General features: G+C 37.6%; 1 protein-coding gene across 1 annotated transcript in view; it reads right to left on the reverse strand.

The window, feature by feature from the left end:
* The window catches only part of HDX (highly divergent homeobox), a 241535-nt gene that overhangs the window by 18045 nt on the left and 208694 nt on the right, over positions 1–14796 (reverse strand). Inside the window, exon 8 of the mRNA XM_070290381.1 lies at positions 2645–2728. Within this exon, the coding sequence (XP_070146482.1) occupies positions 2645–2728 (84 nt within the window). The remainder of the gene's footprint in view (positions 1–2644; positions 2729–14796) is intronic.

The following is a 14796-nucleotide window of genomic DNA, read 5'->3' on the forward strand; positions in this document are numbered from 1 at the left end:
ATGAGGTGGATGAAACTGGAGCTGATTATACAGAGTGAAGTAAGCCAGAAAGAGAAACACCAATACAGTATATAAATGCGTATATATGGAATTTAGAAAGATGTATTGACGACCTTATATGCAAGATAGCAAAAAGACAAAGATGTAAAGCACAGACTTTTGGACTCTGTGGGAGATGGTGAAGGTGGGACAGTATGAGAAAATAGCATTGAAACACGTGTATTACCAAATGCAAAATAGATGACCAGTGCAAGTTTGATGCATGAAGCAGGGCACTCAAAGCTGATGCTCTGGGACAACCCAGAGGGCTGGTGTGGGGTGAGAGGTGGGAGGAGGGTTCGGGATGGTGGGACACATGTATACCCATGAGTGATTCATGTAAATGTATGGCAAAAACCACCACAATATTGTAAAGTGATTAGGCTTCAATTAAAATAAATAAATTAATGTTTTTAAAATGGCAGCTAAACCTGAGCTGTTATGACATAGCTAATCATACCTGAGAAACTGCGGTCATTCACTTGTCTCACGAGCATTTCAGATTAGTTAGAAATCCTAGTAATATGGATTCCTGGCAAATATCTCAATCAGAAAGTCGACTATGCCAACAGTGAATATTGATGGTTGTATAGTAGTAATTTCCAAATGCAAATATAAAACACTTGCATATTAAATGAACACTTGTGCAATAATGTTAAATATATTTCCAAAGAAAACTAATTTATTCTAGGAACTTGTTATTGGATGTCTATGACTTATTCAGTAGATCAGGTAACACATACATGAATAAGATATGTATCTGACTTCAAGAAACTTATGGCAAATATATTCAAGAAACCAACAAAGAGATTATGAACCCTAAAGAAAGGAGACTTAGCATGTGTAAGCAAATAGAATAAAATGATGTTCTTTGAAGGAAGATCAAATTTCCAAACCGGTAAGAGTATTTTAAATCAATGTACTGAAATCAGCAATGAGAACTGCTATATGAGGTTTCACTTATAGTTATTTCAGAATTAAAGTGACAAAATTCACTGATGAGGTGAACTGAAATATCTTGAGTAATGATTATAGAGAGACATATTTTCTATATAGGTGCTAATTTTTGAGAGTTAGATAAAAGTTTGTATTGAATGATGATGTGTTATAAAAGATATCTTAATAAGGGAGCAAAATGCTTGTTCCTAAAGCATTCACCAAAATTGAAAACACTGAATCTTTAAATGTCCTTTAGAATTCAATGAAAATGATAACTGACATTTCTGGACTGGATACTCTGGCTTGCTGATGTCTTCAGCTTCAAACCTTTGAAGTGAGCTTGTACCCCAGTGGGAAAAGGTCCTGGAAAGACTCCTCTGAGTTCTGGGACCAGTCCTATCTGACCTGTATGAGAGTACTGAGTGGAGTACACTTAATAGCTGTGCAACCTAGTCCTCTAATCTGTAGTTTCCATAGCCTGTGCCAAGTGATGGTTTTAAAAGCCATGCAAACCCTGAACTGGACATTTATAAATGTTATATGACCATGAAGGAGAGATTAGAATGATCTCTTGTACTTCAAAACAAACAACCTTATAATTATATTTATTAAAATATAGTTTAAATACAGTATTATATTGTTTTTTGACCATTTAGAAAATAAATTTCAAAAAATAATTCCCTTCTGTGTTTACAATGTTCAATATTTTAAAGTCTGACATGTCATGAACAGTTGAAAAACAGAATCTGTTGAATTACATAGTTTTCAATTGTAGTAAAACTGAAAAGGTTAATGACAGCTGCTGTCTTTCTGATTAAATGTTATCTTTTGTTAACATTTTAAGATTACTCTTCTCTATGAAAAAAATGAATCTGTGGTCAAAATTCCAGAAAATCCCAAAGTTATCTAGTAAGATAGGACATGGATTAACAAAGGGACAACAATTAAACATCTATGAAAAACATATTGACATCTAGACTGATAGCTTACATCAAAAATTTTTAAAAAACAAAATTATGTATGGCATGCTGTCAAAGTAAGTCTTTCATTTTAGTAACAAGTGACATTAAGAAAAGGTCATCTGTATTCATATTCATTCAGTATTTGCCATGGGGATTGTTTTTAAACTTCTTCTAAAACAGGTATATTATTACATTTAAAAAAAAAAATCTTCAGAAATGAAATTCAAGATAAAATTAGCAAGGAACACTAGAAAAATATTTCCTTTATAATCATTTAAAAATGAACATGGGCTTTAAAAAAAGTATTGTCATAAATTTCACATTCACCACCACTATGCCTCATCTTGCAATGCAGCATCAGCACTTACTGCTGCTCAGCAAACTGTTCTTAAAACCATAACCACTAAACTGACCAGCATTAATTAAAATGCCCAGCACCATGACGGATATCCAGGTGCCTAAGAGAGTCAATGCAGAGCCCCAGGATGCTTAATTTATCAAATGGAAAATGGAAGTGAAAAAAAAAAACTGGTACATAGGTACTATAAAAGTCTACCTCTTTTAATCAGTCAGTTCAGTTCAGTCTCTCAGTCATGTCTGAATCTTTCCAACCCCATGGACTGCAGCATGCCAGGCTTCCTGTCCATCACCAACCTCTTTTAATACCTTCTCTTAAAAAATTAAGGATCTGAAATTACGTTTACCTTATAATCCAAGAAAGAATTCACTTGCTCTACTTCAGAATTACTTATCATATCACTTTCTTCATCATCAATAATTTCTATTTTCTGTAACACAAGTAGAGAAGTTTTCATAAATATATATCTTATTATCCCCATTACACTCAATAATGTAGAGAGCATATCATTCAATGTTCAGTTTTAACAATGGGGTTTTCTCGTCTAGGTTATCAAGGGTAAATTCTAACTGACTGGCTCCTCAGCTTTACACCTAGTATGTGTCTGAGCCACCTCCTTTAGTAATAGAAAATTATTGTAATATAATTTAAAATAGAAAAAACAGTTTCATAATATCCTTGAAAAAAATAAGCAATCAAACTCTGCTTAAATAGTGCCCTTCAGGAACAGGGAATTTGTTTTCTGTGAAGGTAGTCTAAAAATTTAATTAGCTGGCAGAACTTTCTTCTTTACACTTTCATATTTCTCTTTGCAACTTGTAATGTAAAATATCAACATATGACATGCATTGCAAAGTCAAATATAGTCTTTTTTTAAAAAAATATCCACTTATTCACAGCACTCCATTAGTGAGATAATTGAAAGCAGACATTTATAATGTAATAGTGATGAGTATGGTCATTTGTTTCCTTCACTGGATAGTAAATGAGAAGAGAGAGAGCAAGAACAAGAGAAACACTAAACTGCCCTTCAGCTCAGTTGCTCAGTCATGTCCAACTATTTGCAACCCTGTGGACTGCAGCATACCAGGCTTCCCTGTCCATCACCAACACCTGGAGCTTGCTCAAATTCATGTCCATCAAGTCAGTGATGCCATCCAAACATCTCCTCCTCTGTTGTACCCTTCTCATCCTGCCTTCAATCTTTCCCAGCATCAGGGTCTTTTCCAATGAGTCAGTACTTTTTATTAAGTGGCCAAAATTTTGGATAATCATCTTTAGCATCAGCCCTTCCAAAGAATATTCAGGATGGACTGATTTCCTTTAGAACTGACTGGTAAAACCTCCTTGCAGTCTAAGAGACTCTCAAGAGTCTTCTCCAACACCACAGTTCAAAGGCATCAATTCTTTGGCATTCAGCTTTCTTTATAGTCCAACTATCAAATCCATACATGACTACTGGAAAAAACATACCTTTGACTAGACAGACCTTTGTTGGTAAAGCAATACCTCTGATTTTTAATATACTGTCTAATTTGGTCATTGCTTTTCTTCCAAGAAGCAAGTGCTTTTTAATTTCATGGCTACAGTCACCATGTGCAGTGATTTTGGAGCCCCCCAAAAATAAAGTCTCTCACTTTTTTCATTATTTCCCCATCTATTTTCCATGAAGTGATGGGACCAGAAGCCAAGACCTCAGGTTTTTGAGCTTTAAGACAACTTTTTCACTCTCCTCTTTCACTTTCATCAAGAAGTTCTTTAGTTCTTCTTCACTTTCTGCCATAAGAGTGGTGTTATCTGCCTATCTGAGGTTATTTAAATTTCTCCCAGCAATCTTGATTCCACCTTGTGCTTCATCCAGCCCAGCATTTCATATGATGTATTCTGCATATAAGCTAAATAAGCAGGGTGACAATATACAGCCTTGACATACTCCTTTCCCAAATTGGAACCAGTCTGTTGTTCCATCTCCCTTTCTAACTTTTGCTTCTTTACCTGCATACAAATTCCTCAGAAGGTAGGTCAGGTTGTCTAGTATTCCCATTTCTTGAAGAATTTTCCACAGTTTACTGTGATCCACACAGTCAAAAGCTTTGGCATAGTCAATGAAGCAGATATTTTTCTGGAATTCTCTTGCTTTTTTGATGATCCAATGGATGTTGGCAATTTGATCTCTGGTTCCTCTGCCTTTTCGAAACCAGCTTGAGTTCTGAAAGTTCATGGTTCACATACTATTGAAGCCAGGCTTGGATAATTTTGAGTATTACTTTGCTAGCGTGTGAGATGAGTGCAACTGTGTGGTAGTTTGAACAATCTTTGGCATTGTCTTTCTTTAGGACTGGAATGAAAACTGACATTTTCCAGCCCTGTGATAACTGCTAAGTATTCCAAATTTGCTGACATATTGAGTGGAGCACTTTCACAGCATCATCTTTCAGGATTTGAAATAGCTCAACTGGAATTCCATCATCTCCACTAGCTTTGTTCATAATGATGCTTAAGACCCACTTGACTTTGCATTCCAGGATGTCCGGCTCTTAGATGAGTGATCACACCATTGTGGTTCTCTGGGTCGTGAACATTTTTTTTTCCTGTAGTTCTTCTGTGTATTCTCGCCACCTCTTCTTAATATCTTCACTTCTGTTGAAGAAGAAGTGAAGAAGTGAAGTCGTTCAGTCTTTGTTTGACTCTTTGCGACTCCATGGACTGTAGCCTACCAGGTTCCCCATCCATGAGCATTTCCAGGCAAGAGTACTAGAGTGGGTTGCCATTCAGTTCAGTTCAGTCGCTCAGTCGTGTCCGACTCTTTGCGACCCCATGAATTGTAGCACACCAGGCCTCCCTGTCCATCACCAACTCCAGGAGTTCACTCAAACTCATGTCCATTGAGTAAGTGATGCCATCCAGCCATTTCATCCTCTGTCGTCCCCTTCTCCTCCTGCCCCCAATCCCTCCCAGCATCATAATCTTTTCAAATGAGTCAACTCTTCACATGAGGTGGCCAATGTACTGGAGTTTCAGCTTTAGCATCATTCCTTCCAAAGAAATCCCAGGGCTGATCTCCTTCAGAATGGATTGGTTCAATCTCCTTGCAGTCCAAAGGACTCTCAAGAGTCTTCTCCAACGCCACAGTTCAAAAGCATCAATTCTTTGACACTCAGCCTTCTTCACAGTCCAACTCTCACATCCATACATGACCACAGGAAAAACCATAGACTTGACTGGACAGACCTTAGTCAGCAAAGTAATGTCTCTGCTTTTCAATATGCTATCTAGGTTGGTCATAACTTTTCTTCCAAGGAGTAAGCGTCTTTTAATTTCATGGTTGCAGTCACCATCTGCAGTGATTTTGGAGACCCCCAAAATAAAGTCTGACACTGTTTCCCCATCTATTTTCCATGAAGTGATGGGACCAGATGCCATGATCTTCATTTTCTGAATGTTGAGCTTTAAGTCAACTTTTTCACTCTCCTCTTGCCATTAGGTTCATGCAATTTTTGTCTTTTATTGTGCTCATCTTTGCATGAAATGTTCTCTTGGGTATGTGAAATTTTCTTGAAAAAATCTCTAGTCTTTCCCATTCTATTGTCCTCTGTTTCTTTTCATTGATCACTGAGGAAGGCTTTCTTTTTTTTTTAAATGAACAAACTTCTATTATTTTTTTTTACCTTTTTTTTTTTTTACTTTATTTTACTTTACAATGCTGTATTGATTTTGCCATACATCAACATGAATCTGCCACGGGTGTATATGAGTTCCCAGTCCTGAGTCCCCCTCCGTTCTCCCTCCCCATACCATCTCTCTGGGTCATCCCAGTGCACCAGCCCCAAGCATCCTGTATCCTGTATCAAACTTAGACTGGCAATGCGTTTCTTACATGATATTATACATGTTTCAGTGACATTCTCCCAAACCATCCCACCCTTTCCCTCTTCACAGAGTCGAAAAGTCTGTTCTATACATCTGTGTCTCTTTTGCTGTCTCGCATACATGGTTATTGTTACCATCTTTCTAAATTCCATATATATGTGTTAGTATGCTGTATTGGTGTTTTTCTTTCTAGCTTACTTCACTCTGTATATGCTCCAGTTTCATCCACTTCATTAGAACTGACTCAAATATATCCTTTTAATGGCTAAGGAATACTCCATTGTGTATATGTACCACAGCTTTCTTATCCATTCATCTGCTGATGGACATCTAGGTTGCTTCCATTTCCTGGCTATTATAAACAATGTCGTGATGAACATTGGGGTATACATGTCTCTTTCAATTCTGGTTTCCTTGCTGTGTACACCCAGCAGGGGGATTGCTGGGTCATAAGGCAGTTCTACTTCCAGTTTTTCCTAGGAATCTCCACACTGAACTCCATAGTGGCTGGACTAGTTTGCATTCCCACCAACAGTATAAGAGGGTTCCCATTTCTCCACACCCTCTCCAGCATTTATTGCTTGTAGACTTTTGGATAACAGCCATTCTGACTGGCGTGAAATGGTACCTCATTGTGGTCTTGATTTGCATTTCTCTGATAATGAGTGATGTTGAGCATCTTTTCATGTGTTTGTTAGCCATCTGTATGTCTTCTTTAGAGAAACATCTGTTTAGTTCTTCGGCCCATTTTTTGACTGGGTCTTTTATTTTTCTGGAATTGAGCTGTAGGAGCTGCTTATATATTTTTGAGATTAGTTGTTTGTCAGTTGGTTCATTTGCTATTATTTTCTCCCATCCCAAAGGCTGACTTTTCACCTTGCTTATAGTTTCCTTTTTTGTGCAGAAGCTTTTAATTTTAATTAGATCCCATTTGTTTATTTTTGCTTTTATTTCCAATATTCTGGGAGGTGGGTCATAGAGGATCCTGCTGTGATTTATGTCAGAGAGTGTTTTGCCTATGTTCTCCTCTAGGAGTTTTATCACTTCTGGTCTTACATTTAGATATTTAATCCATTTTGAGTTTATTTTTGTGTATGGTGTTAGAAAGTGTTCTAGTTTCATTCTTTTAAAAGTGGTTGATTCCTCCAGTTCCATTCTTCTTTCTCAAGATTGCTTTGGCTATTCAAGGTTTTTTGTATTTCCATACAAATTGTGAAATTATTTGTTTTAGCTCTATGAAAAATAGTGTTGGTAGCTTGATAGGGATTGCATTGAATCTATAGATTGCTTTGGGTAGTATACTTATTTTCACTATATTGATTATTCCAATCCATGAACATAGTATATTTCTCCATCTATTAGTGTCCTCTTTGATTTCTTTCACCAGTGTTTTATAGTTTTCTATATATAGGTCTTTTGTTTCTTTAAGTAGATATATTTCTACATATTTTATTCTTTTCATTGTAATGGTGAATGGAATTGTTTCCTTAATTTCTCTTTCTATTTTCTCATTGTCAGTGTGTAGGAATGCAGGGGATTTCTGTGTGTTAATTTTATATCCTGCAATTTTACTATATTCATTGATTAGCTCTAGTAATTTTCTGGTGGAGTCTTTAGGGTTTTCTATGCAGAGGATCATGTCATCAGCAAACAGTGAGAGTTTTTCTTCTTATTTTCCAATTTGGATCCCTTTTATTTTTTTTCTGCTCTGATTGCTGTAGCCAAAACTTCCAGAACTATGTTGAATAGTAGCAGTGAAAGTGGGCACCCTTGTCTTGTTCCTGACTTCAGGGGAAATGCTTTCAATTTTTCACCATTGAGGATAATGTTTGCTGTGGTTTTATATATAGCTTTTATTATGTTGAGGTATGTTCTTTCTATTCCTGCTTTCTGGAGAGTTTTTATCATAAATGGATGTTGAATTTTGTCAAAGGCTTTCTCTGCATCTATTGAGATAATCGTATGGCTTTTATTTTTAAATTTGTTAAAGTTTTGTATTACATTGATTGCTTTGTGGATATTGAAGAATCCTTGCATCCCTGGGATAAAGCCCACTTGGTCATGGTGTATGATCTTTTTAATGTGTTGTTGGATTCTGTTTGCTAGAATTTTGTTAAGGATTTTTGCATCTATGTTCATCAGTGATATTGGCCTGTAGTTTTCTTTTTTTGTGGCATCTTTGTCAGGTTTTGGTATTAGGGTGATGGTGGCCTCATAGAATAAGTTTCGAAGTTTACCTTCCTCTGCAATTTTCTGGAAGAGTTTGAGTAGGATAGGTGTTAGCTCTTCTCTATATTTTTGGTAGACTTCAGCTGTGAAGCCGTCTGGACCTGGGCTTTTGTTTGCTGGAAGATTTCTGATTACAGTTTCAATTTCCATGCTTGCGATGGGTTTGTTAAGATTTTCTATTTCTTCCCGGTTCCGTTTTGGAAAGTTGTATTTTTCTAAGAATTTGTCCATTTCTTCTGTGTTGTCCATTTTATTAGCATATAATTGGTGATAATAGTCTCTTATGTTCCTTTGTATTTCTGTGTTGTCTGTTGTGATCTCTCCATTTTCATTTCTAATTTTCTTGATTTTTTCTCCCTTTGTTTCTTGATGAGTCTGGCTAATGGTTTGTCAATTTTATTTATCCTTTCAAAGAACCAGCTTTTGGCTTTGTTGATTTTTGCTATGGTCTCTTTTGTTTCTTTTGCATTTATTTCTACCTTAATTTTTAAGATTTATTTCCTTCTACTAAACCTGAAGTTTTCCATTTCTTCCTTTTCAAGTTGCTTTAGGCGTAGCGTTAGGTTATTTATTTGACATTTTTCTTGTTTCTTGAGGTATGCCTGTATTACTATGAACTTTCCCTTTCTTATATAGTGTCCCACAGGTTTGGGGTTGTGTTTTCATTTTCATTCGTTTCTATGCATAATTTGATTTCTTTTTTTATTTCATCTGTGATTTGTTGGTTATTTAGCAGCGTGTTGTTTAGCCTCCATATATTGGAATTTTTAATATTTTTTCTCTTATAATTGAGTTCTAATCTTACTGCATTATGGTCAAAAAAGATGCTTGGAATTTCAGGGTTTTTTTTTTTAATTTATCACGGCTAGATTTGTGGCCCAGGATGTGATCTATCCTGAAGAAGTTTCTGTGAGCACTTGAGAAAAAGGTGAAATTCATTGTTTTGGGGTCAAATGTCCTATAGATATCAATTAGGTCTAACTGGTCTATTGTATCTTTTAAAGTTTGTGTTTCTTTGTTAATTTTCTGTTTAGTTGATCTATCCATAGGTGTGAGTGGGGTATTAAAGTCTCCCACTATTATTGTGTTATTGTTAATTTCCCCTTTCATACTTGTTAGCATTTGTCTTACATATTGTGGTGCTCCTATATTGGGTCTATATATATTCATAATTGTTTTATCTTCTTCTTGGATTGATCCTTTGATCATTATGTAGTGTCCTGCTTTGTCTCTTTTCACAGCCTGCATTTTAAAGTTTATTTTATCTGATATGAGTATTGCCACTCCTGCTTTCTTTTGGTCTCTATCTGCATGGAATAACTTTTTCCAGACCTTCACTTTCAGTCGGTTTGTGTCCATTGTTTTGAGGTGGGTCTCTTGTAAGTAGCATATATAGGGTTCTTATTTTTGTATCCATTCAGCCAGTCTGTCTTTTGGTTGGGCATTCAACCCATTTACATTTAAGGTAATTATTGATAAGTATGATCCTATTGCCATTTACTTTATTGTTTTGGGTTTGGGTTTAGTGTTTCCTGTCTAGAGAAGATCCTTTAGCATTTGTTGGAGAGCTGGTTTGGTGGTCCTGAATTCTCTCAGCTTTTGCTTGTCTGTAAAGCTTTTGATTTCTCCCTCATATTTGAATGAGATCCTTGCTGGGTACAGTAATCTCGGCTGTAAGTTATTTTCTTTCATCACTTTAAGTATGTCTTGCCATTCCCCACTGGCCTGAAGAGTTTCTATTGAAAGACTAGCTGTTACCCTTATGGGAATCCACTTGTGTGTTATTTGTTGTTTTTCCCTTGTTGCTTTTAATATTTGTTCTTTGTGTTCGATCTTTGTTAATTTGATTAATATGTGTCTTGGGGTGTTTCGCCTTGGGTTTATCCTGTTTGGAACTCTCTGGGTTTCTTGGACTTGAGTGATTATTTCCTTCCCCATTTTAGGGAATTTTTCAACTATTGTCTCTTCAAGTATTTTTTCATGGTCTTTCTTTTTATCTTCTTCTTCTGGGACTCCTATAATTCGAATGTTGGAGCCTTTCATATTGTCCTGGATGTCTCTGAGATTGTCATTTCATTTAATTCATTTTTCTTTTTTCCTCTCTGATTCATTTATTTCTACCATTCTATCTTCTATTTCACTAATCCTATCTTCTGCCTCCATTATTCTACTATTTGTTGCCTCCAGAGTGTTTCTGATCTCATTTATTACATTATTCATTATATATTGACTCTTTTTTATTTCTTCTAGGTCCTTGTTAATCCTTTCTTGCATCTTATCAATCCTTGTCTCCAGGCTATTTATCTGTGATTCCATTTTGATTTCAAGATTTTGGATCATTTTCACTATCATTATTTGGAATTCTTTCTCAGGTAGATTCCCTATCTCTTCCTCTTTTGTTTGGTTTGTTGGGCATTTCTCCTGTTCCTTTACCTGCTGGATATTCCTCTGTCTCTTCATCTTGGTTATATTGCTGCATTTGGGGTGGCCTTTCTGTATTTGGCAGTTTGTGGTGTTCTCTTTATTGTGCAGTTTCCTCACTGTGGTTGGGGTTGTACGGGTGGCTTGGCAAGGTTTCTTTGTTAAGGACGCTTGTGTCGGTGTTCTGGTGGGTGGAGCTGGATTTCTTCTCTCTGGAGTGCAATGAAGTGTCCAGTAATGAGTTATGAGATGTCAGTGCTTTCGGAGTAACTTTGGACAGCCTGTATCTTGAAGCTCAGGGCTGTGTTCCTGAGTTGCTGAAGAATTTGCATGGTATATCTTGCTCTGGAACTTGTTGGCCCTTGAGTGGTGCTTGGGTTCAGTGTAGGTATGGAGGCATTTGATGAGCTCCTAACAATTAATGTTCCCTGGAGTCAGGAGTTCTCTGATGGTCTCAGGATTTGGACTTAAGCCTCCTGCTTCTGGTTTTCAGTTTTATTTTTACAGTAGTCTCAAGACTTCCCCTTCTACACTGCACTGTTGATAAAACATCTAGGTTAAATATGAAAAGTTTCTCCAGATTGAGGGACATCCAGAGAGGTTCACAGAGTTACATGGATAAGAAAAGAGAAGAGGGAGGGGGGAGTTAGAGGTGACCCAAATGAAATGAGGTGGAATCAAAAGAGGAGAGAGCAAGCTAGCCAGTAATCACTTCCTAATGTGTGCTCCACAGTCTGGATCTCTCAGAGATGTTCACAGAGTTATACAGAGAAAAGGACAGGGTGAAGGAGACCGAGGTGGCTAGGAGGATAAAAGTGGGGAATGAAAATGAGAGAGACCAATTCAGCCAGTAATCTGTTCCCTAAGTGTTCTCCATCGTCTGGAACACACAGAGATTCACAGGGTTGGGAAGAGAAGAGAAGGGGGATGGAGGAGACAGAGGTGACCTGGTGGAGAAAAAGGAGAGTCCAAAGGAGGAGAGAGCAGTCAAGCCAGTAATCTCGCTCTCAAGTAAAGATGGGCACTGAAAATTAGGTTTTTGAAAGTACAAAATTGATAAATACCAAAAAGCAAAGATTAAAAATCTAGAGTAAAGGTTGGATTTTCAAAAATACAATATTAAAGAAAAGGAGAAGAAAGAAAAAAACAAAGTCAAAAGAATTATTAAAACTATAGGGTCTTTTTTTTTGAAAACTAATACTAGGTTATAAAAATGAAAATTAAAGGAAAAATAGAGGACTTAAAAATTGAAAAAATATTTAAAAAAAAGAAGAAGAAGATAAGAAAAAACCACCCCCCCAAAAAAGAAAGAATGATCATAAAAATAGTAAAGATATATCTAGGACTTTCTCTGGTGTTGTTGTGGACAGTGTGGGGTCAGTTCATTTTCGGATAGTTCCTTGGTTTGGCTTATATTTCTCAAGATCTATAGGCCCCTTCCTATGTAGTTGGTACTAAAGACAATGTTTTAATCTATTACACCTGTCACTTCCAAGGCGGTTCCCTCTGTTTTAGCTTCTTCTGTTTGCTGGTCTCTTCAGTGTCTGATTCCGCCCTAACACAAGGGACAGTGGTAGACACGTTTTTTTAGGCTCACTTGTTCAGTCGCACTCCGGGAGGGAGGGAGGGATGCTGCAAAGAAATAACAGTGGCTTGTGCTCGCAGTGTCTCAGCCATGCTGGGCCTGCCCCCACTCGGGCACACACAGCTCAGGCTCTAGGTTGCTCTGCGGGGAACCGTCTGAGGCCGGCCCTGGGCTGCGTGCACCTCCCAGGTCTAATCCACTCAGGCTCAGGCTCTCAGTAGTCCTCAGAGGCGCAGACTCGGTTGGGCCTACATTTTGGGATCTTCCCAGGTCCGAGTAGCTCAGGTGTTCGGCGAGTGCTTTTGCTGTGACTTATCGCCTCTCCCGTCCCTGCTCTCAGTTTTCTGGTTGTACAACTGGCACACCTTCTCAGGCAGATGATGACTGTCCAGAACCCCAAGAAGTCTTAGTTAGCAAAGAAGCATGTTGGCAGCTAATGTCTCTCTGGTGTTGCTATTGCCCCCTTCTGGCCCTTCCAGCTCTGGTTGCCTGTCACTGGAGGGGATGGTTCTGCAGCCAGCTAATTCTGTTCCGTCCTTTGTTCTGTGCATGGTCCTGGTGGTGTCTTATGCTAGTGTCTTTCACGTGGTAGCTGTCCCACAGTCTGGTTTGCTAGCCCAAGTTAGTTCGCTCTGGTTACACTCAGGGCATTCGGGCCCGATCCTTAATAAGTAATGCAGCCTGTGCCTCCCTGCCCAGCCTCTGCTTGCTAGTGGCAGATGCAGGCGTCTGTGCTGCTTCTCTGCTGGGGGAGTTACCATTGGGCTCGTAATCTGTGGGTTTAATTATTTATTCATTTTTCCTCCCTGTTATGTTGCCTTCTGTGCTTCCAATGCTCACCACAGACTAGGCAGTGAGAGTGTTTCCTGGTGTTTGGAAACTTCTCTTTTTTTGAGACTCCCTTCCTGGGATGGAGCTCCCTCCCTCCCTCTTTTGTCTCTTTTTCTGTCTTTTATATTTTTCCTATCTGTTTTTGAAGACAATGAGCTGCTTTTCTGGGTGCCTGATGTCCTCTGCCAGTATTCAGAAGTTGTTTTGTGGAATTTACTCAGCACTGAAATGTTCTTTTGATGAATTTGTGGGGGAGAAAGTGGTCTCCCCGTCCTATTCCTCTGCCATCTTAGGACCACCAGGAAGGCTTTCTTATCTCTCCTTGTTATTCTTCAGAACTCTGCATTCACATGGATATATCATTCTTTTCCTCCTTTGCCTTTAGTGTCTTCTTTTCTCAGCTATTTGTAAATCTTCCTAGACAACCATTTTGCCAGTTTTACACTTCTTTTTCTTGGGGATTATCTTGATCCCTGCCTCTTGTACATTGTCATGAACCTCTGTCCATAGTGGACATTGACCTATGGATGGAGGTTCGTGACATTGTACAGGAGGCAGTGATCAAGTCCATCCCCAAGGAAAAAAAAAAAAAAACCTGCCCTTATCTTCAGAATTGATGTACAGCATAGTTTGTATAGTATCTTGCACACAGTAGGTACTAATTAAATATTTATCAAAAGAATTAACATAACAGCTTAACATCAATGGAAAGAATGGCTGATAAGCTCCAACCATAGAATCGCTAATCATAGAATTCTTTTTCAAGAAAACCAACACCCAAACCCAAAGACAAAATCTGCTTCAAACTTTTCTTTTGCATATGAATAATGCAGTTAAAAAAAAAAACACTTTAAACATTTAAACCCTGACAACCCAAAAGAAAATTTTAAAAGAGAAAAGCTAAGCTAGACTTAGTCACTAGGCAGTCTTTTAAGAACAATCACATTAATAGCAACATGTCACAGGCAAATTTTGAAATCAAATTTCCTAGCCAGATTAAAAATCACAAATGAACGTGGAATATTTGATATATTGCTGTTGGGGATATGATACCATAACAGAGTTTGTTACTAGCAGGCTTCTGAGTCAGAAAGGAAAGCTACAAAGGAATTGCTCTGTACTACTGCCTGGAGATGAATCTAATGTTTTGTTTTCTATTATAATAACTATAAACTTGGGGCTTACTCATGTTGGCTCTCACCATAACATAACAATGATTTGATATGTTTTTTTGATGTTATTGTTTAGGTTTTTCTATTTGGATAGGTTCTGGGCAAAAAGAGCTAAGTAATCAAGGGAGAAGGCTTGAGGTGCCACTGTATAGATTTGTGCATATAAATAGGCCATGTATGTCTTCGTGATTTGACATCCATGAATAATTGGGGACACTCAAAGTTATAGGCAGAGGAAATCAACCTTTGAAAATTTGAAGTTTTGTCTCTGAAAATCAATCTTTTTAAAAATAAATTAGGTGCTTAAGTGACTGTGAGTCATCCCATGCCTGGACTTCATTCACTGTTTTCAAATGTCTGGCACAAGGGAGATTCAATTCTGAGAAATTC

This window comes from Ovis canadensis, chromosome X (assembly GCF_042477335.2).
Source record: "Ovis canadensis isolate MfBH-ARS-UI-01 breed Bighorn chromosome X, ARS-UI_OviCan_v2, whole genome shotgun sequence".
NCBI classification, from domain to species: domain Eukaryota; kingdom Metazoa; phylum Chordata; class Mammalia; order Artiodactyla; family Bovidae; genus Ovis; species Ovis canadensis.